Source organism: Gymnodraco acuticeps, unplaced genomic scaffold (genome assembly GCF_902827175.1).
Source record: "Gymnodraco acuticeps unplaced genomic scaffold, fGymAcu1.1, whole genome shotgun sequence".
Classification (NCBI taxonomy): domain Eukaryota; kingdom Metazoa; phylum Chordata; class Actinopteri; order Perciformes; family Bathydraconidae; genus Gymnodraco; species Gymnodraco acuticeps.
This window is the reverse complement of record NW_022990397.1, coordinates 786733-809282: the sequence shown is the minus strand read 5'-3', so window position 1 is coordinate 809282 and position 22550 is coordinate 786733. Positions and strand designations below refer to the sequence as shown.

General features: G+C 41.2%; 2 protein-coding genes across 3 annotated transcripts in view; one reads left to right on the top strand and one right to left on the bottom strand.

Moving 5' to 3' along the window:
- Window positions 1–22550, top strand: part of pcp4b (Purkinje cell protein 4b) — a 118274-nt gene that overhangs the window by 58792 nt on the left and 36932 nt on the right. The window lies entirely within an intron of this gene.
- On the bottom strand, window positions 6183–19670 carry LOC117551656 (cytochrome P450 4B1-like). 2 transcript variants are annotated; one of them, XM_034224599.1, is made up of 12 exons: window positions 19478–19669; window positions 17974–18118; window positions 17745–17789; window positions 17511–17638; window positions 17154–17278; window positions 16907–17061; window positions 16644–16750; window positions 15846–16036; window positions 15632–15765; window positions 15298–15362; window positions 13389–13471; window positions 6183–6557 (listed from the first exon to the last, which is right to left on the bottom strand). In XM_034224599.1, the coding sequence occupies exons 1-12, from the start codon at window positions 19667–19669 to the stop codon at window positions 6386–6388; spliced, it is 1542 nt and encodes a 513-aa protein (XP_034080490.1). In that variant the 3' UTR covers window positions 6183–6385. The 2 variants fall into 2 exon arrangements, with proteins under 2 accessions (XP_034080490.1, XP_034080491.1); XM_034224600.1 differs by lacking the exon at window positions 13389–13471 and having other exon boundaries at window positions 19478–19670.

Here is a 22550-nt window from a genome sequence, read left to right as displayed (position 1 = left end):
TGAAAATATAGGGAGAAAAATGTATGAGAGCTGATATGATTATGACCTGCATCATTTTAGAACAAGTTTGCCCAGCTGGGAATGGACAGAAATTCTAATTAGCTTGATTAAAAGAATTCTCATAAAGTTAGCCTTGATTTGCTGCCAGATCCTTACTACAACTTTTAATGCAGACTTTTAAACGATAATCAAAAACAAAAATCAAAGCCTGAGGTTGTGTTGGAAATCAAACACAGTGTTCAAGCTCCTCCGAATTAGCCCTGCCCTTACTTTGAAATCCAACAGCGCCATGGACAGGGGGGGACCAGTTAAAATCCAGTTTTGGACAGTCTGCCGTGGTTCCATCCCATTTCAAGTGCTGTCCGACGCTCGGGGTAACCCTCGGAGCACACTCTCCAATCACAGAGCTTGAGGACTATCACAGGGTTTGTCAAGCGAAGCGGAGAGAATACTTACTTCCCGGTGTAATATTCTCTAAAGCAAATGAGCTAATCCGACCCTCGGTCCTGACGGACTCCAACTTGTGTTTAGTAATCAAACAAATAAATAAACACAAGGATAATTATGTGTTATTGTTGAGTAAATGGCGAATTGCACAGGGGAAAATAACGTAGGCTATCTATGCCACAATTTTAGATGTGGATTTTGTTAAACTAATACGTTTGCGCTGTGGACCAACACTATACATTGACGGGGAAGGGGGTAGCAATAAAGATAACACCACAGTTACACAACATAACAGAAATAATATCGATAGCAGCGTCCCTAGCAACAAGTAGTTAATAATAATAAAATACATTAAGAAAAGGGCATTTTAAACAGTCATTAAAAAGCAACACAATCTACCTGCATTGCATTACTCTAAACGTGTAATAAAGTGCTTTAACCAGTAGGTGGTTTGGGTTAAAAAGCTGTCAAGTTTACAGTGTTAACAAAATAAAATATACTGCTGTTTCTGATTTAGTTTACGACGGATATATTTAGTTATTGTTTTGATATTTGTAACACAAAAGCGATGGAAAAACCCCACAGCAACACAGAAAAGATGGTATTAACATGACCCAGCGGTCTAGTAGTTAATAAAAAACAATAATATCAAAACTAAATATTACTACTAACTTTATTGTGAAATTCAAACTGAACGGTAAAAGAATAGTTTCCGGTCTATTCTGAGCCCGATCTCTGTAGATAAATAAAAATAAAGAACTACGACAGATGTGTAATATATTTAATGCCGCCGAACCATGTGTTACAATGCATTCATGTGATGACTGTCAAAGAGTAAAGCAAGCACTGCTGAATAAAGTATGATTTTATCTTTTACGAAACGTTTTTTTTCATATGGAATGCAGTTGGAGGTCAACCAATCACAGAACTTGAGAACTAATCACGGGGTTTGTCAAACAGAGCACATGGTGTAGTCCTAAACGATAGCTGGGGATTCTGGGTAATGTAGTGTCTTCTGCCATCCTTTACTCCGAAAAAATATTTGTTTCTCCGAATCGAAGGGGAAAAATACAAAAGCATTGCACACAATTTAAACCAATCAATGTTGTGTAATTAACAAGGATAATCTGGTGTTTTTTAGTCGATGAGTAGTGCAGATATCACTGTAAAATCAATCGACAGTAAGGGGAATACTTACTTCCGGGTGTACAATTCTCCGTTATCCAATGGGAATGGACGCTCACATTGCCTTTAAGGGCAGCCGACACAAACGAATGCCGTGCTTCCATGAGCGTCAAATCCCGCCGCAGATGGGAATACATTGCAATCAGTTGAAAGCTATTTGCGTCCCTTTATGAAGCTGAAGGAGCCTCGGCGCGTCACAACTGCACGCCACGGGACCCTGACCAAACGTCGCTTCTGGACGATTATGGAGTGAGAGTGTGTTGGTCTAGCTTTGTCATTTGGGAGTGTGTGGGAGAGAAACTCCCTTTTGGAGGGAACACAGGGATTTTAGCCAAGATTCAAGGCTTTTATTGTCATTCGTACATAGCTACAGTGTAGTTATTGTGGGGGAAACTTCTGCAGCAAAGGAGAGTCAGGACTAGGGATGGGTACCGAGCCCCGGTATTAAACGGGCCCCGGCGCTGAATTATTAAAGACCGTGGTACCGTTAAGCTCCGACGTTATCGGTCTTTTTATCGGTACTGGAGACATGTAAAAAATATGTCGTATTATTGCTACACAAACATTATATTGCAGTTTTAGTGTCGCCAACTCCGTTTCTAACATGCAAAAAGACTGCAAAATGCGTAATCTTTAGTATTTTCGATCTCTCCAATCCAGACGAGAGATCTCTCTTCCCTGTCTGCTTGCGAGGGGGCGGGGCAGTTTACACACATGCTTGCTACATGCAGCAAGCAGCACACACACGGAGGAGATGGCGGAGAGAACGCGCTCCGAGGTGTGGTTAAACTGTACCCGTCTCGCTCGTTGCCTAAAGGGCAATAAGTGTTTAGCATGTAAGGGCGGTAACACGAGCAATTTCTCTAAACATCTTGCAAAAGTGCTCCACATTCAGACGGGGAAATGCACCGGGTTCGACTGTCTTTCTAGTGGCTCTGTATCCCCATCCACGAGTAATGTTTCCACGTCAGGTGTTATGGATGCTAGCAGAATTACACGGAGCTAACTCAATGATACAACCATGGGTTAATGATTAGCAGTAACCGAGTTATTTATTTTGTTAAAGTTTCAGCTATTCTGTTTACAGTTCTGTCATCAGATTATTTAATACAATTTGTTAAAACGTTGTTGTTTCTTTTGATGTGCAATATTATGTATTAATTTAAATAAAAAGCAATGTTAGTTTTGTTCACAATTTGTTTATTTTCATTTAATGGTTTATTTGAATAGGGACAATGCACATTAATGAACACTTTAGATAAATAATACTTCAAGTGTAAATATGCCGGATTTTAGCTTAGTCCCTGACATACAACGTATAGTTAGTTTACCTCATTTTTTTCTCCAAAAGAACCGATAAAAGTACCGTTAAAAGACCGGACCGATAAGCAGTATCGATAAAAGTAGTAGTACCGTTAAAACCTTAACGATACTGTTAGAGATTAAAAGGGAAAACTGGTCCGCTTTTCAAATCTCCCCGCGTCCCTATCAAGCTGGTTAATACAGGAAGGAATTCAGAGCTACCAAATAACCGTTAAACAATAATCTACTTTAATGATAATATGACAATGCAATACAATCAATACAGTACAAATTCAACACAGTTAATCCCTGGGATCCCGAATTTACCTGCACGTGAGCCAGCCAGAGGAAAGAGGCTGAACACCGCGTGTGTGTCTGTTTATACTCTTTGACAATGGGAGGAGTTATCAGATCCTCCCATTTAGAGCTCATTGATTGGCAGCCCAAATATCACAGACACCTCCGACCTTAGGTTTCCCCAACCACTGTAGCTAGATAAATTGAATGCAAATCAAGACATGCTCTCACCTTCCCCCATCTTCCTTTGTCCTCAAAAACACATGTCAACAGGCCCCACATCCAGCTCACAGTTTCACCCAAATTATTCCCATTTTAAGCTTATCCATAGTTTGCTAACATGAATAAATACAAATATAACTCTACAAATCCCCCTTTTTATCTCCTTCTCCAGAGATAAACTTAGACAAGGCATTTTGAAATATACCTACTGTCATTCTTTTCTACTGTGTCCGTCCCCCAAACATTGTATAAATCCATCCGAAGCTGGTATTTAGAGTACTTGAAAACTTCATGGAGACAGAACACCACTTTCCATGGCAGTGAAGGAACCCTGAGGGGGCAGCTGAGTGCTAAAATCATCAGCCCCCCCGGAGGAATAGCCCACAAGGACAGCTAATAGGGAGGGGGAGATGCGGCTTTCTCTTCACGGGTGGAACTGATCAGAGAGAAGTAGATTCCTCTGCTGCCTCGACAAGTCCCCTGTGCCGTCCTGGCTTGCCGTGTCTTTGTCCCCCCGATCCGCTGACAGCAGCTTCTGGGCTGCCTGCTAGAGAGATGTCTTCCTCCTCCTCCTCCTCCTCCTCCTCCTCCTCCTCCTCCTCCTCCTCCTCCTCCGGCCCGCTGATGGCGGCTTCCCGGGTCGTCTGCTGTAAGGATGTCTCCAGGGTCCTGCTCCTCCAGTCCGCTGCTTCCGAGTAGTCCACGCCTGCCAAGGCCACGTCCGTCCTGATGTCGTCCCCTGGTCCTAGCAGGTGGTTTCCCCGCCGCACACTGGCTCCCGTGGTACGAGCTGTCCCCCTTTTCTCCCAGGCAGACGGCATAAGAGGTCCGCTGGGTCACTCGGTCGGGGTCGGAGAGCCTGGGGTTGAGCCACTTTGTCCTCGTGCTTCTCGGGTCCCCCTTTTGGCGCCAGCAACCTGTGTGGAGAAATCTGATACAACTCCCTCAAGCCTACGCTCAGCTGTTTTGACCCACTTGGAGCCTGTTGGTGGGGTGTCTTGAAACAACAGCCGTCTGTGAACAGGTTTTCTAAATTAATTGTAGACCTCCTATCTGCCAGTGCAGCTTCAGAATCTTAATACTTGGATTGTGCCAACTAAATAAGAACCCCCACATCTTTAGGTAAACTAAATAACATATTTCAATAGCTCTGAATTTCTGACAAGCATCCGTGTTTATTTTTAAATGAAATCCTATTTAAAATCCAAATATAATATGAACTGCTAATGTTTCTGGTAAAGAAACACACTAATGTTATGGATTCAAAAACAACCAAAATCACGATACTAACAAAGTGAATGATTTCCTGGTGATACTGCTTCTACCTGTCAGTGCTTAGATATTATCACGCTGAAAAAATGAATACAGAATTCCAACAAACTGTCATCAAATGTCTTTCTATTATAAATGTAGATGAAATGTATATCCCCATAATGACCTAAACAATAAAGTCTATGGCTTTTACTTCTTTACCAGGCTAGTTACATGATGTTGTCTAAATTAAATTCTGTCTCAATACACTACTATGTTTTAGCTTTAACTGTAATATGTTCTTTCTACATTTCAAACCTCAGTTACTCTAATGTCTGTTAAAATATTACAAAATTGTTTCATTATCACAGGTCAACTTCTTCGGTTTCACAGTAGCCCCTTGGCCACTACTTCTTTGTTACCTGCTATAATTCCTATCAAGCTGGTTAATACAGGAAGGAATCCAGAGCTACCAAATAACCGTTAAACAATAATCTACTTTAATGATAATATGACAATGCAATACAATCAATACAGTACACATTCAACACAGTTAATCCCTGGGATCCCGAATTTACCTGCACGTGAGCCAGCCAGAGGAAAGAGGCTGAACACCGCGTGTGTGTCTGTTTATACTCTTTGACAATGGGAGGAGTTATCAGATCCTCCCATTTAGAGCTCATTGATTGGCAGCCCAAATATCACAGACACCTCCGACCTTAGGTTTCCCCAACCACTGTAGCTAGATAAATTAAATGCAAATCAAGACATGCTCTCACCTTCCCCCCATCTTCCTTTGTCCTCAAAAACACATGTCAACAGGCCCCACATCCAGCTCACAGTTTCACCCAAATTATTCCCATTTTAAGCTTATCCATAGTTTGCTAACATGAATAAATACAAATATAACTCTACAATACCCATCCCTATGCAGATATCACTGTAAAATCAATCGACAGTAAGGAGAATACTTACTTCCGGGTGTAAAATCCTCCGTTATCCAATGGGAATGGATGCTCACATTGCTCTTTGCGTCCGTGATACAAAGGGGACATGATCAAATAGGAATATAATTATCTTTTAAAAAAACGTTAACTAAAGGGAACAATCTATTTGACACAGCTGAAGCTCTGGCCTTCCTTAAAAACTAACTAATTTAATAAAAATCCCAGTTGTATTACACACAATGCACTGTTTTTTGAGAACAAAAATTCGTAACTAATGCACCATAATACATTCTGACAAAAAATACAAATTATTATGAATACAAATAAAATAAAAGAAGCCCACCGTGAGTTACTACAAGCTATAAAGTAGATTTTAAAAACGTTTGTAGAATAAAAGCTCACTGCTGGACGTTGTAGAAATGCGTGTGTGCACCACGACAAAGGAGCCTCATTCACTTTACATTGGGGTTGTTTCCGTGGTGCAGACACGTAAATGTAGCAGAGTTTGTGACTCCACCACGCAATGCGGTGTTAAGGAGTCGTGGTGGAGTCACGCATTCTGGTGGGACCAGGTTGGTTGAGATGCATTTATAAATGATGAAACGAAAATGTTACTTAGGTTTTCCTTTTGACACATTTTGACAACTCCTTTGTTAGTTTAGTCAAATCATAGAAGTTCCCTTATGAGTCATTTATTTCCCAGGTTTTTTTTCAACAGTTATTTCCATGTTCACTCATGGGTCTACAGGTTTTATTTTGATGTGGAGGCCATTAAGTGAGCAAAGCACTATTCGAGGAATTATCTGTGGTGTTTGCGTCGGGTCCTCGATCAGATGGTATCTCTGCAGTGTCAGCGCTGTGGACACTTTCAGCTCGTTCATGGCAAAGTTCTGACCAATGCAGTTTCTGAGTGAGGAAAACAGCACCAATGAGAGGAATATGGTGATAAATTAAGCTTTAAAGTAACATCATATAGGAAGACAGCACTTAAGGTTATGGAAATCAGATGAACAGTCAATACCAAATGATATATATATTTTTGATTGACATAATATTGGAATAGGTTGGACAAGAAGATATGGCAACAGCCTTTCAGTAAGCCTTTCGTGTTTGCCAAATATTTTTTTACTGCAGGGCTATTGTAATGTGTTGTAAACTTAGCTGTAGCCCTATTTTTAGTGAGCTAGTCACACGGTATCAGTGGCGGCGCTAGGGGGTGGCTACTTGGGCTAAAGCCCCGGATGTTTTCTGAAAAGCCCCGGACGTTTCGCTTAAAAAAAAAAATGTGTCGGGAGTAATGTGCAGTACCGGAGTCCACCAGAGAGGCAGCCGCTGCGGGACATTAGCCTGCGTACTGCGTAGCCTTCCCTGCCCTGAAGAAGAAATGATCCTTCCTAGTGCCTGACGAGTTTTAAGCTAATAGCCTATAAAGTTATGGATATTAGAAAGTTATTTTCATCGAAGCAGGCGCCACAAGCTGCAGCAGCAGCAGTATCAACAGCTGACAACAATGTCATCACCAGCAGTGAAGAAATGGATGATGTTTCAGGTTTGTTAATCTAATGATGATATCTGCACTCTGGCTGACTGAGTAAGAAGTGAAAAAGAGTGATGTAACGTTAATGTTATAGCTAGTAAACATGGAGTAACCACACTAAGTATACCCTTATATGTTAGTATGTATACAGAACATGACTAAAAATTGGAACCATAGCAACGGAACTGACAGGCACCGGAACTGACAGGCAACCCTCTGAATCAGACTCCGATTGGCTGTGACTGCATCCACTCAGTGTCTGAATCAGAAACATGACTGTGTTCACACCGGACGCGATGCGATGTTTGGGGGCGGCGCGATTACATGTAAAGTCAATGCAGAGACGCGGACAGACGCGAATTAGCTCCGACGATGAGCATGAAGCGGTGGATGCGGCGCGAATCACGCGATTGAGGCGATTGAACTGTGCCGCGTCAAACGCGAGAGTTAAATTTTCTCAACTCGAGCGTCAAATTCACGTGACGCGTTCTCGCGGAAGCCAATCAGCGGTGAGGTTCTCAGCCTGCCGTTACCGACGTTCAACCAGAAAACATCAGCCATTAGCTGTTAGCAGTTAGCACACAGAGATCACAGCTCCTCATATCTGTTCAGAAACTGGACAAAAGTTAAACAAGTACAAACCACAGACTGACTGTGTCATGGCGAATACAGTCGCTGGTTTATTTATATCTGTAGGCCGTTGTTATGAGTGTGGAGTGAGCATATACAACGTTAGCTTAGCCTGGTCGACCCAATCTCCAGAGGTGTGGACTCGAGTCACATGACTTGGACTCGAGTCAGACTCGAGTCACAAATTTGATGACTTGAGACTCGACTTGACAACATCACAAAACACGTGCGACTCGACTTGAACACCAATGACTCGGGACTTGACTTGGACTTGAGCCTTCTGACTTGAGGTGACTTGATACTTTAATTCAGAGGTCTCCAACACGCCGATCGCGAGCTGCCGCTAGAAGAGCAGACTCCCGTTGGGGAGAGCAGAATCTTCAGCCACTCCTACTCTTGCTGAGAATCCTTGCAGGCAGGGGCGGGTCTTTATTTAGCTGGGCCACCATGCGGCCAATCATATGCGAGGACACACTAGGATCATACCATTATGTGAAAGAAGGGTGGGGGCACAGCATGTGTAGTGGTACAGGCCAGCTGCACAGAGCGACGGGGAGCCGGATTTAAATGCAAGCGCGTCGGAAAAAGTCAAGAAATTTGCGAAAACCGAAAAAAGAAGCAGCATCTGGCTGCTTTTCAATGATATTGGAGAAAGCAAAGCTGAGTGCAGGATTTGTAAAATTAAAATAACCTTCAGAGCAGGTTTTTTTTTTGGTAACCACTCAGGATTTATTGTCAGAAGTGGGAGAAGTTCAGACAATTACAAAAGTTACAATCAGGGTTCCCGCGGGGTCTTAACAAGTCTTACAAAGTCTTACATTTGATAATCTGAATTTAAGGCCTTAAAAAGGTCTTAAATATGATTCAGAAAGTTTTAAAAATGATCGGATTTGAAAGGTACTTCTATGTTGCGAGAGCGTCTAAATGTGTTTTGGGGGAAATGTCCGGGCTGCAAAGTAACCAGTACGGTAATAGCCTTCCAGTTCCCCCCAACAATTTGTATTGAATTAAATCAACATGGAACCAGTAATCACTAACTTTGTTTCCCCCGGCCCCTTATTGGAGAACACCCAGCTAGTAACTAGGCAACCAAGCTTCAGCTCATGTAGCCTATCTTCGAATCTACTTACAAATAAATATGGGGAAGTGTAAGTTCAACCGTATTTGGTTGGAAAACATCTAATTTAGTGCTTGGTTGAAACCAGTGGAGGGAACGTGTTTGAAGCCCGCTGCACCTTTTGCAAAAGAAATTAGCGTTTGTTTTGCTAATGTAGCGTTAGCTAGTGCAGCAGCAGCTAATGCAGCAGCTCCTGCAACAACACCGGGGGACCTCCGGGCGAAGTTTGGGTCTACGTCAACCCTAAAAGCGGAGGTGCTGTAGACGCTAAATACCGTAGATAAACACCAATCATACAACAGCAACGATGAAAGATTGTAGCCAAGGCAGCATAGAACTGAATATAGCTCTTGTCACTCTCTCTCACACACACACACACACACACACACACACACACACACACACACACACACACACACACACACACACACACACACACACACACTAGGGCTGCTCGATTATGGCAATAATCAAGACTATGTTGGTCAATAATTAATATCACGATTATTAAATACGATTATTCATTGACTTTGAAAACATCTATTTATTGAACTTTAAAACAAATAATAATTTGAACAGTATCTTTTTAACTGTTGATTACCCTGAACGTATAATTCAACTGAAAAACCAATACAAAAATGTATTAAATAAATGATACATTACTAAAAAATTAATTAGATCAAATATGTTGTAGTGCACTGTCACAACCTAGCAAAGCAAAATAATCGTTTTTTTCCGATGTTGTTTTCGTAATTGTGGCAGGCCAAAATCATCGTAATTGCGATTAAAATATGATTAATTACACACACACACACACACACACGCACACACTCAAGCACACACATGCACACACATGCGGCTTTCACACCAGCACTTTTCCCTTTCTAGCTCCGAGCTAGAGCTTTTCTGGTTCAGCTCCGGTTTCCCTTTTCTGCTCCCGCTCTGTTCACACCGCCCATCACCCGACTGGTGCTGCCGCTGCTGCGTCATGACGTCACCGTTTACATCGCTGATTTGCTCCCCAACGGCGTTACAGCGCTCACAACAACAACAACGGGGAACTGCGTCGGGTTGATGATCGTGTTGCTTTTAATCACACGAAGCCAGATTAAATTGAATAACGACTTCTCCAACCTTATACTTTGCTCCAGAGTGCCGTGGTTCATTATTTATTAATGTGTTTCTGCAGCAGTGAGTGTTGGCTGCTCTTCCACGGGAGTTTATTCTCCTCCGTTAGCTCCCGGTTAGCTCACACAGCGGCCGCTCTAAAGTATTCACTGTCCGACTCACACAAGCAGCTGATACATATCCCCAGTTCCCCTTACGGCCCGTCCACACAGCAGCTTTTGGTGATTTGTCCACCGCTTCCAGCGCGTCTCCGCCCATTGACTTTGAATGGGGATGACGTCACTTTCCCTCGCTTGTCGCCGAATTGCATTGTGGGGGGGCGAGGCGAAGATTTCCAGGATTTCCAGGATGTTCAGGATTCCAAAGTTGAACAATGTTCAACTTTTGAGGCTGAGCTGGAAGCGACAGCCAATCAGATCCGTTTATGCAAATCTGACAGTTCAAGCGCTAGCCAATCAAACCGCGTGCAAGCTGGGAGAACGAGACCCGCAGTTCATTTCTATATTCCACAAAAATGGAGGAGAACTTAGTTATTGCGGTAGCAAATCACCCGGTTCTTTATGACCAGTCCCTATTTACTTACCGGGATACAAACCGGAGGAACCAGGCATGGGGGGAGGTGGCAGAGACAGTGGGTGAAACTGGTAGGTTTTCGCTTGTTTGGGGATTTTATATCCAGTTTACTTCGTTGCTAGTTTACTTCGTTGCTAGCAAGCATAGACAGTATCATTAGCCAGCATGGAATGTAGCATAAAATAGCACCATAAACATTAATCTCATAAATGTTCAAAATGTTAAAAAAATAAATGTTAATCATAGCCCTTCCTATTTGACAATAGTGTAGAAGATTCGGGTTTTTTTGCTTTGTATGTCGGGGGCGGGATATTCATGTGATATTCATGTGATTGGTTGTTGGTCGCGAAATCCCCAAGCTGTCAGACACGCCCAGCTCCAGGATTTTCAAGATTTGGTCAAAGCTGCTGTGTGGACACACCGTTAGCCTAAGTGAATGTGTGTTAGTCTGAATTGACGCTGTTTGGTATCACAACGCTGTTATGAAAGTTTCTCTGGTATAAAATGGGTGATGTTAGCATAGCAACCGAAGCTAAACTGACTACTTGCTATTGCTATCCTATTGTGGCATAAACCGTTTTCTACAGGCACATTTTACCGGCGTATTTGTATTATAATTCTACTTGTGATAGTCGGACACGACAACCTGTGCAGCCCATGTATTGATTCCATCCGATAGCTGCTATAATACAAAACAAAACGTCTGCCTCTCTCCACAATGATCAATAACAGTGAACGGATGGTCAAAGTAAGGTACAAATGAACAGAATCACACGAAGCCTGGTTAGTGTTGCCTGACTTTATAAAGTGTGTTTATAAGCACTACTGCTTGTAGGCAGGCATGACAGTCGACCCATGTTCAGGGGAGGTGGGTTTAGTTTCCTGCACGCCTCGACGTAAGAGAGACGTAAGCGACGCCACCTCTTAGCTCCGAAGCTCTTGCCTCTAGACCGACAATTTTTTGGAGCTGGAAGTTAACCGGATTCCGGAGCTAAGAGCCGGCGCCGCTGCGGTGTGAACAGGAAAAACCGGCGCTTTTCTTCTCCGAGCCGGAGCTGAAAAAGCGCTGGTATGAAAGGGGCATCACACACACACACACACTTTTTGTCTAACACGCTAACTCAGTTCTGTACTGTTATGCTGTTATGTTCAGTCACTGTTCTTATGTTGAACATGAATACATTTACTTTGTAAGTGATTATGGGACGTATTTCTTCTTTCATATCAATTTTCCTTCATACTTTATTGCCGTGAAATAGGTCTTAAATTCTATTCAATGTGGTCTTAAAAAGGTGTTAAAAAGTCTTAAATTTGAGTTGCGAAACCTGCAGGAACTCTGTACAATAAAAAGTCCTGCATTCAAAATGTTACAAGTAAAAATACAAAAGTATTAGCATCAAAATATACTTAAAGTACCACCTGCAGAGGGATCTAGATGCAGGTGTTCTCTTCCCCATAGAGACCGCCTCGCTGCACATTATCCCTTGCATAAAGATAGATTGTGGGTCCCTTATAACATGTTGTACACAGTGGAAATAAACATTCTGGTTTCCTCAACATCAGGGATCTTATACATTAAACTCCTTCTGAATCAAACCGTCACGGTAGCCTTACCTTACTGATCCCTCTTAAATTAGAAAAACACACGTTACTTTACCAGCAGAGAGAAAATGGATTATTAAATGATTAATGTGACTAATAAAGAACAATTTGATTATTGAGTATTATTCTGTTGATCATTACATTTGGTGAAAAGCACATAATGACTTGTTTATGACTCGTTTTGTCAAAGTTTAGGACTTGACTTGAACTTGAACTTGCCCATCCTGACTTGAGACTTGACTTGAGCGCAAAGACTTGAGACTTGACTCGGACTTGAGCGCAAAGACTTGAGACTTGACTCGGACTTGCAAAACAATGACTTGGTCCCACCTCTGCCAATCTCCATTCAGAAAACAAGCATTTTAAAAGGTTTTTCGCCTGCCGTCTGTCTGCAGACTTGTCAAGCATTCATTCATGGTCTTTACTAACCGGTATCAGTATGTTGTTACGTCGGCATCATTTAGAAACGTGTATTACAATTTAATCACGGTAAAATATGTTCATTTTGTTGTAGTTGTAGCTCCCGAGCCAGCGCGTCTTGTTTGAATGATGCGAGTAAACACAGCTGTTAGCCGCGGTGAAACTCGAGCGATTAGAGCGAAGCGAATATTCGCATCGCGTCCGGTGTGAACGCAGCATTACACTCTTTACGTCACAAACAAAGATGGTGGAGGAGAATAGATCTATAAAACGATAAGCAATGTGCCAGAATCAAGGTGAGACTATCCGCATCCTTTAAAACTCTACGCACATTCGTTTCACCAAAATATGTAAACAACTGTATTTGAGTGAATTAAGGCATTAGTTTGCTTCATTAAAGGTTGTTAATGAATAAGTGTTCTCCAGTGCCTTTTGTCCGCTTTAAGGTATTCTTAAGGTAGGGTTAATGTTGCTCTCAAAGTGCACCAGATTGATGCTTTTACCTTCAATATTTAAAAAAAAATCTTCCCGGGGGATCATGCCCCCGGTCCCCCCTAGAGGAGGCGACGACCCCCCTAAAGGATGTTCGGTCCACCCCCCACTTGTAAAAAATAGCACTTTACCCCTGCACCCCCCCCCCCCCCCCGCCCCCGCCAACAACTCCTGGGCTAAGCCCCGGATCTCCTACAATCCTAAATCCGCCACTGCATGGTATCATATGAGGACAAACCTTGGCCCAGCAGAGAAGGGCACGAATGCGTAAGGAGGCCTCTTGGAAACATTCTCCGGGAGAAAACGCAGTGGGTCAAAGACCTGGGTTGACACAAGATGGAAAAACAAACACCAGTGTGGCATTAATCACACTTTTAACATTTAATGAGTACATGCTCACGCCCACCCCTAATACAGTGAGTGAATAAACCATGCTAGCTCCTAGGAGTCACTCTGTGATGACATCTCGGACCAGTATATATACTACAGCAGTGGTTCCCAAACTTTTTGTGCCCAAGGCACACCAAAGGACAAGTAAAAATCTCAAGGCACACCTAGCCCTTATAACACGTGTTATCACTCATATCATGTAAAATATCTGTAAATGTGCATAATTATTTACTAATGCCAAATAAAATGTGACAAAGACAACTATATTACTCGTGAAATATTTCAGAAATTAATTTGAAACTTTATCAAATTAGGCTTCATCAAAGCAGCAACACACTCATTTAAACCAGACAGGTCACAAAATAAAAAATGAGGCAAAGGAAACTCAGCAGAAATTCAGCACAGAGAACTGTCAATGCAAGGAAGCTGCATTGTCCATGGTCCTGAACTACAAATTATAAATGTAACATTTCAGCAATCAGCATTGAAACATGTGCTATTGTAAATATTTTGCCGATTTACAAATTAGTGAGATACATGTGCCTGTCGGGGCGCGCAGATTTGTTTAATCCTTGGTGGCACTGAGGAGAGGGCCACTTGCAAGTCCTGTTCAACAGAGAGCCGTGACCTCCTGTTGTTCTTCATGTAAACCAGAGTAGAGAACGCCAACTCCAGAGATGGGGTCGTTACTAAAAAAATGTAATATATTACATATTACTTTTTTTTAAAGTAATATATTACACTACTTCGTTACTATCTACATAAAGTAACTCGTTACTTTACTCGTTACTTTACTCGAGCACGTACGAACTGCACATGCGTGAGTGGCAATAACTTTCCTTACCAGCAGGCGGCGGTAGTGTGTATCTGTCATTCAAAACAGGCAACAACCGGAAGACAGAGAAGAAGATATACGTGATATAAACAAACAACAAATAGCGTGTGCGTTAGCTTCACCTTAGCATGTGTTATTTGCAGGTGCTTGTTGAGGTTTTACGTGGTGTTTCCAGCAGTGGATAACAGCTTCTGGCCTGGACACAGTTTGCACCTCACCGTCACATTCCTGTCTATTCTTCGGACGAACTCAAAATAATGGGCATACCTCCACCCCTCGAAAGTTATCGCTGACTCAGCCATGTTTATGCAGCACTGCACGTGGAGTTGTGGACGCACAAGTCGCGCAGATTACGTACATATAAAGCTACAAAGTACTGATAGTAAATTTAAAATTAAATAATTATTTTTGTGTAGTTGTATATTGCAATAATAACGTATGGTTGTCACAAAATCCCACGGCACACATGGACTTGCCTCACGGCACACCGTTTGGGAACCACTGTACTACAGGCACTATAGGGTTTGCATTAATTGTGCACTAATTTAATGACTTTGTCACTTGTGTGGTGGCCCTGAAGTTGGTCTATTCTCAAAAGAAGAAGTATTTAAGATTGTCGCAGACTGACAGACAAATCATCATCGCCCAACGTCATGTTTTCTGAAATGCTATGTTTACAAATGTCATGATCTTATATTAGCTCAATTAGCTCAAAGCTAAAATCTGGCATATTTACACTTGAGCATTATTTGTCTAAAGTGTTCATTAATGTGGATTGTCCCTATTCAAATAAACGATCAAATGAAAATGAAAAAAATTATTTAAAAACATTTTATGTAGAAGTATCATAGGTTTACTTTTATGGGCATATGTGAGCTTAGACATTTAAAAATACTTCCACAGAATGATCTTCTTTACTTACTTCAGGGTTTTCCCAGACAGTTGCATTCCTGTGAAGCGGATACAAACTTGTTCCAATACGACTCCCTACAAATAAGAGCAAAACAAAAATGTATTTGTAATAAGATTGTGCAGGGAAAAACAATTCATATATTATGTTTGAGACAATTTTGTAAACCTGCTGCTATAAGTCAAACAGTGAAGGTTAACAGCTTCATTTGTGCAAGCTTGACTCAATAAAAATAACTGTTTTCAAAGTTAATCTTTATCTTTTACCGCAGGGTATAAACGTTTGATGCATGCAACTGTATGGTGCTGTATTCACATTCATCTGCAAATAACCATTAAAGACAAACCTGCAGGCAAAGTCCTTCCATCAAAAAAGGTAATGGTCTTGGTGGTGATTCTGGACATTCCTGGTACCGGAGGGTAAAGGCGGAGGGACTCTTTTATGAACATTGTAGTGTATGGAATTTTACTGAGATCCTCCCTAAAAAGTAAACAGACAAGTGTTAGTTCAACAATTTGCAGCACTGACATACATTGCATTGTTTCCAAATGTAAGCCTACCACTCCATGGTGTCCTTGCCATCCAGGGCTTGAAGGACCTCATCCCGGCACATCTTCTGGTACTCTGGGTGGCAGGCCAGAGAGTAGAGGATGAAGGACATGGCACTGGCTGTAGTGTCATGGCCTGCAAACATGAAGGTGTCCACCTCTGCTTGTATATCTTCATCTGACATACCCTGTTTGTTCTCATCCTTAAATATAAGGCAAACTTAAAACATTAGTAATCAACATATTATGTCTTAATGTGACACTACTAATCCAAAAACCTATGATTAAAAACCATACAAATTGCAGGCCTATTGGAATTGGCACAGAAACAGCTAATGTCAGCTAGGTGTCATTGATTAGCTTATTGTGTCCTATTGATTATATGTGCACAACAGAAATGTATAACTTTGAAGTTGCTGCTCAAGAGTCCCTCATAAGAGTAAAATAACCAGATTGTTGCCTTTGTACCAGTGGCCTCATGCTCAGCATATCAATGCTCATTCGAGAAAGCTTCTACGTTTCCTTTTGCCCTAGTGTTTTGCCCCGTGCAGGTTAAGCACATACAGTATAATATTTGCGTCCGATCATCTCAGGTTATAAACATGACACAACTACGCTTTTTAAATGTGCGGCAACTTTAAGACTGTTCATGCTTTAAATATCTCATTACTAAAATTCTCACGATTATTAATTCATTATCTCTATAGAGAGTTTACGGCTTTGACAATTGCAGTTTTTACGTATGTTTTTTTTTTTTCATTGATCAGAAGTGTCTCGTTTTGTGAATTCAATACATGGCACATAACATACTCTCGCTAAGAGAAGGATGTCCAGAAAGTCCACGTTTCTCTTTCCCTGTACGCGATCCAGCTCGTTCTCGTCCTGGAGTGCTTCTTTCCTCTTTCGTATGACTTCCCCTTCAAAATAAGAGAATAATGAATGAGCATATCCCCAGTAACTCTTAAAATGCAGCAACCATAAACCTACAGTTTAGAGCCTTTACAATTTTGATGTATGGGCAAGCTAAATTCAGTTTTAGATTGTCATGAAGGTAATATCTGTGAACATCTTACCTGTGTGACTGTGAGCCACCTTGCATGCTTTTCTTTGTCTGAAGCCATGTGGGCTGAGGTAGAAAATGAGGTCATTGTGGTATGGAAACGTAGTGAACCGCAGGTTAATCAAATTTCTGATCTCATACACTGCCTTGATGTATTCATTTGTTCCGCTGAAATAAGAACGTAGACAAACAGTTCAGACAACTGAGAACATAAACCTGTAATTGTGAATGGCGGCGGGAAAACGTTTGTAAGGACTCGCCTCTCGGTCTGACAGTTGCTGTTGTAGCTGAACGCACACTTCATGATGCTGTCCAGTGTCATAAGGCTCACGTGGTTAAACAATTCAAAGGACTCATTGGTTTTTGCATAACTCTCCCATTTGTCCTGACAACAGTGAAAGAACAGATGTGAGGTCTCTGCAGGACGTGGAAAAAACTTCAACACACTTAGCTGAAACAACTTTGACACAAAATAGCTGCAGCATCTGGAAAGCCTAAGCCTATATTTCCTCCACATCACTTCACCATTGACTACTTATTATAGCACTTTACACAAAAGCATTTTCCTTGTACAATATGTGAAATGTAACTTGGCAAAAAAACTGTCATTAACGTACCAGCATGGTTTTAACAGAGTCTGACATCAGATTTACGTAGGGTTTCAAAACTGCATGATGGAAACCTGGGGTCAAGAGCTTTCTGTGGCGAAACCACTTCTGACCTTCAGACACCAATAAGCCATCACCTGAAGACAGACAGAGGCAGTATGTGTCAGCGAGGGAAGCAGTTTAACAGGAAATACTGGGCAGTAAGCCAAAATATGCTATAGGAGAAAGTAAAAGCAATCTTACCCATCCAAGGCTTAGCAAAAGTATATATCATATCATCTTTTGGCTCTGTTACAAAATAAACAATTACACATTATGTTACATTGACCTTTGTTTATTGAAATGCAGATAATAAACCAATATGGGTCTATACGACGTAGTAAAAAGCATTGTCAAAAGATGAATTTGACTTAACTGCTACATTGTAAAGGTTTATGACTTCAGTAAAGATATAAAACAATGGCTCACACACCTGTAGATGTCAATATAGTTTTCACATAGTCTGGATGGTGAATGTTGAGGAAACAAACAAAGGGACCAAACCATATTGGGAAAGCATAAGGGTACTGCTGTCCCCATTTCAGAATCTTTTTCAAGTCCGACCCATCCTGCTTAAACTGAAAGTAAAAACATAAAAACATAGGTGAAGCTTAACCAATATGCTGGAGCCTGAAGAGGACAACGTTATCCCCTGAGTTGTGATGCTCTAAACTAATACTCAACTGCTAAGTTTAAGCCTTAATTGCATCCAAATTGTTACTTAAATAAATGTAAAGAAGTTCAAATCAGGGACAACCCAAATTAAATAACACCAACTCTAAAGTTGCTTATCTGTTGATCATCAACTAATGGTTAATGTAATCTTTAGTTGACATCTTGACTCAACAGATTATCAACAGATAGTCGACATGACCCTGTTGACTTTCAACTGACAGATTGATTTTGAGTGGTTGATTGTCAATTTTGATGATGTTGACACAATCTACAGATAGTAAGGTTGAATATCGGTTAATAACCTGTTGCAAAAAACATGTTGACAGTCAACAGACACTTTTTGTAAAATCTATAGATCAACACTTGAGATGTACCTTATATTCTCCTGGCAGTTAGTTAAATGCATGTTACTTGTCTGTTGAAACAGTGTTGTTGAATGTCAACTGATGACTTATGGAGTGTTAACTATGGACTATCAAAATAAAGTGTTACCCAATTATGTTGGTGCATGTGGCTCATTAAAAAAAGTACATCTAGTATCTACCTCTTGTATAACTGGTCGGCCCCACCTGCATTAGCAGGTAAACACCATGGAGGAAATAAATACATTTAATACAGCACTTTGGCTCGACCAAAAATCGTTTATAAATGTGCTATATAAATAAAACTTGATTTGATTTGAAGTAAAACCACTTTCCAGCAGTCAGCAGCACATTGTAAAAGCTGTTGATACAACTGTTAACATTCATAATTAAGTAAAGATAACACCCTTTTCACCCCGGTTCCATTTGCCCTGAGAGGCTCAGTGAGGTAAAGGACTGAGTGTTTAGATAGTTCACTTTAGTCTAAGTTATCTCAAACGGTTTTATCACAATTTATGTAAACACATATTTCCAAGGCACACCTTTATAATTATTGGGATAAATAAAAACAGGTTTGAAATCATTCCAATCTATACTATAGGACAGTAAACCAACAATATCCTTTAAAACTGGAGAGATTAAAAAATATGGATAAACAAATAAATGTTAACTGGTAAAATAAGATATAAATGAACCAGCAAAAATCTTGCCTAGAGCAGCAAATTGGTCAGAACCGGCCCTGGTGTCATCCCCACAGCACCCCCCATTTGAAACATGTTCTAACCCTAACCCTACTTGACAATGAACCTGTTTCTGATTCTATTATTATTAATACATTATTATTATTACTTGCTCCTTGCACTTGCTTCTGCGTCACTGAGCAGTCATTATACACATTACCTCCTTCAGATGTCCAAAGAGCCAGTGCGACGGTGGTCCTGGAAACAATTCCATACTTTGCATCGCAGCTCTTCTTTGGGCGAGCAACATTGTCAACTTATAAACAATGGCAACAACACAGAGCACCGCGATCAAGTGGTCGATGTGGGGTAAGCCCAGCTGATACTTCACGTAACCCTCAGTTGACTCCATGCTTGCGACTACCTTGATGATGAACAGTGATTCACACAACACAGTTTTGTGTGTGTGATGCAACCACCGGAATGTGGGTGGATAATGTGGCCCGAACACTGTTCAGGCTCAGTCTGTAAGGCAAATGTATTTATATAGCACCTTTCAACACAAGGCAATTCAAAGTGCTTTACAAAAAATGAAAGACATTAAAGGTGGGGTAGGTAATTTTGGAGAAACCAGCTCGAGTGCGCTAGAATTTGAAAATACACAACCGGAGAAAATCTGCCACTTCCTTACAGAGCCCCTCCAACACACATGAACGCGCACTTGACCAATGAGAGCACGAGATAAGTTTGTGCACAGATGGAAGGCTGACAGGCAGGTAGGCCATCCAGTTATTTTAGCCGGGCCGGCTAAAATGGCATTTAAAATCAGTCATTAAAAAGAAAAGATAATAAAAGAAACATTAAAAGAAAAAATACATGGATAAAAGTTACAGTGCAGTTTAAGATGTGAATAGTTCAATTAAAAGCAGCGGCAAAAAGAAAAGTCTTTTGTCTGCATTTAAAAGTAGTCAGAGTTGCAGCGGACCTGCAGGTAGTAGTGTCGTCACACTCACAGCCGAATGAGGCTCCAGTTTTTTAGTAAAGTTTAAGTTGACATTTAGTTCTTTCTTTTCGGGTGTAAAACCTGTGTCAAAGGTTTTACACCCGAAAGAAGGAACTTAATGTCAACTTAAACGTTACTAAAAAACTGGTGATTTGACACAGGACTCAAAGCAGACAGAAATTGTCTTTGAAGCTGGTTTCCCATTTGTAGACGTTATTGATCTCACCCCCCCCCCCCCCTATCCATATTGTGCCCTGTGCTAATTAACATCAAAGGAGCGTTGTTGCGTACTGCTGTAACTTATACTCACACAGATGTGCTGGCTGTGAAAATATAGGGAGAAAAATGTATGAGAGCTGATATGATTATGACCTGCATCATTTTAGAACAAGTTTGCCCAGCTGGGAATGGACAGAAATTCTAATTAGCTTGATTAAAAGAATTCTCATAAAGTTAGCCTTGATTTGCTGCCAGATCCTTACTACAACTTTTAATGCAGACTTTTAAACGATAATCAAAAACAAAAATCAAAGCCTGAGGTTGTGTTGGAAATCAAACACAGTGTTCAAGCTCCTCCGAATTAGCCCTGCCCTTACTTTGAAATCCAACAGCGCCATGGACAGGAAATTTGACAGAAAAAGCTGTTAATCCATTTTAAGCAGAGATTGAAATGTCTCCAAGTGCTTACATTGGAATAACCCGAGTGGGGACGCAGCGATGAGATCATCACATTTATAGTCAGCACAAATCAGGCAACTCTGAATAACTTCTCAAAACATTTACTTAATTTACAAAGAAAGCTTTTTGTTCTGAATAACGCTTTGTGGTTAATCGAGAGGCTTGAATATCCCGAACATGTCTATAGCTTTGTCATTTGGGAGTGTGTGGGAGAGAAACTCCCTTTGGAGGGAACTCAGGGATTTTAGCCTTTGCAAGATTCAAGGCTTTTATTGTCATTCGTACATAGCTACAGTGTAGTTATTGTGAGGGAAACTTCTGTAGCAATGGAGAGTCAGGACTCAAAGAGACACGAGGAGAGCTGGAGCTTTGATGGCAAACACTGATGGTTTATTTGGAGTTATGGCCGGAGAATTGACAAGACAGGTGGTGTGTCACGAGTTGACACAGCGGTTGCCGAACCAATTCTGAAGAACTCTTCTGCAGCTCGAGGTTTTAACTAGTTCGGAGTGTAATAATCAACATTCTTTATCAGTGAGACTAAACAATTATGGACCCTGAATCTAACTAGAGCTCTCATCCATAGGGAAGAATGTGCGCCAGGGAACCTGAACTGAACTGTAAACTACCTCATGGCGGCTTGTGCTCTGTCATAGACTGGCAACAACAGTGCGCCCAAGCTGCCCCTCCTAAAGAGAGATAGCAGCAATACCCAAGGCCGTAGACCTATGCCATGGGAAAAGAGACAGTGAGAGGAGAAAATTATTAACTGTGTCAAAGGTTGAATACCTAATTAAATTATTCCCTAACAGTTATGTGTATGAAAATCTTAGGTCCCAGGCTCCTCCAACAGTGCAACACAATAACACAGATAAAAATAGTGCAAGTAAATACAATCAAATAGAATAGAAGTAGTGCCATAAGAGTCTATATACAAGTGATACATCATTTGTGAGACCATTAACATGCACACAAACCTATAGAACAATTGAAAACCCCAAATAGCTGAATTGGGCCCCTTTTTAAGAAGATGCAATTTGAGCAGGAACGTACAAAAGTGTTGATGAAATGTGCAACGGTTACAAAGGTTTTACACGGTATGAAAAAGAGTATTCAATGTTAAGGGATACACTGTATTCCCAAAGATAATGTAGCACATATAGACCGTTGGGAGGATCAACTTTAGAGACTTTTCTTCCACTCTATTTTTGGTGCTCTCAACACTTTTCATATCAGAGTTCAAGCATTTATTCTCTATCCTGTTTAAAAAACTGACATCAGCAGGTTTCACCGCGAGCAACACAAGGTGTTCAATGCTTCAAATTCAAGCTGCGTCTGCTCGGTTCAAATATTAAGCAGCTTTGGAGCATGTTCGGCTGGATTAGGGGACTTGTGTGGATTGTGTAAATCTGCTGTGTCACAGCCCCGAATGTTGTCGGCCAGATTCTTGTTAGCCGTCCAACAGGCAGATGGACCTCACTTGGAGAGATTGTTTTTCATGCTAATGCTCGCAGGGTTAAATGGCCTGGCTTTGTAAATGGACTTGCAGGAATAAATACTAAACCCTGGTGTTATTATTATTTTTGTCAGTGTGTCACAGTTGTTGTGCTGG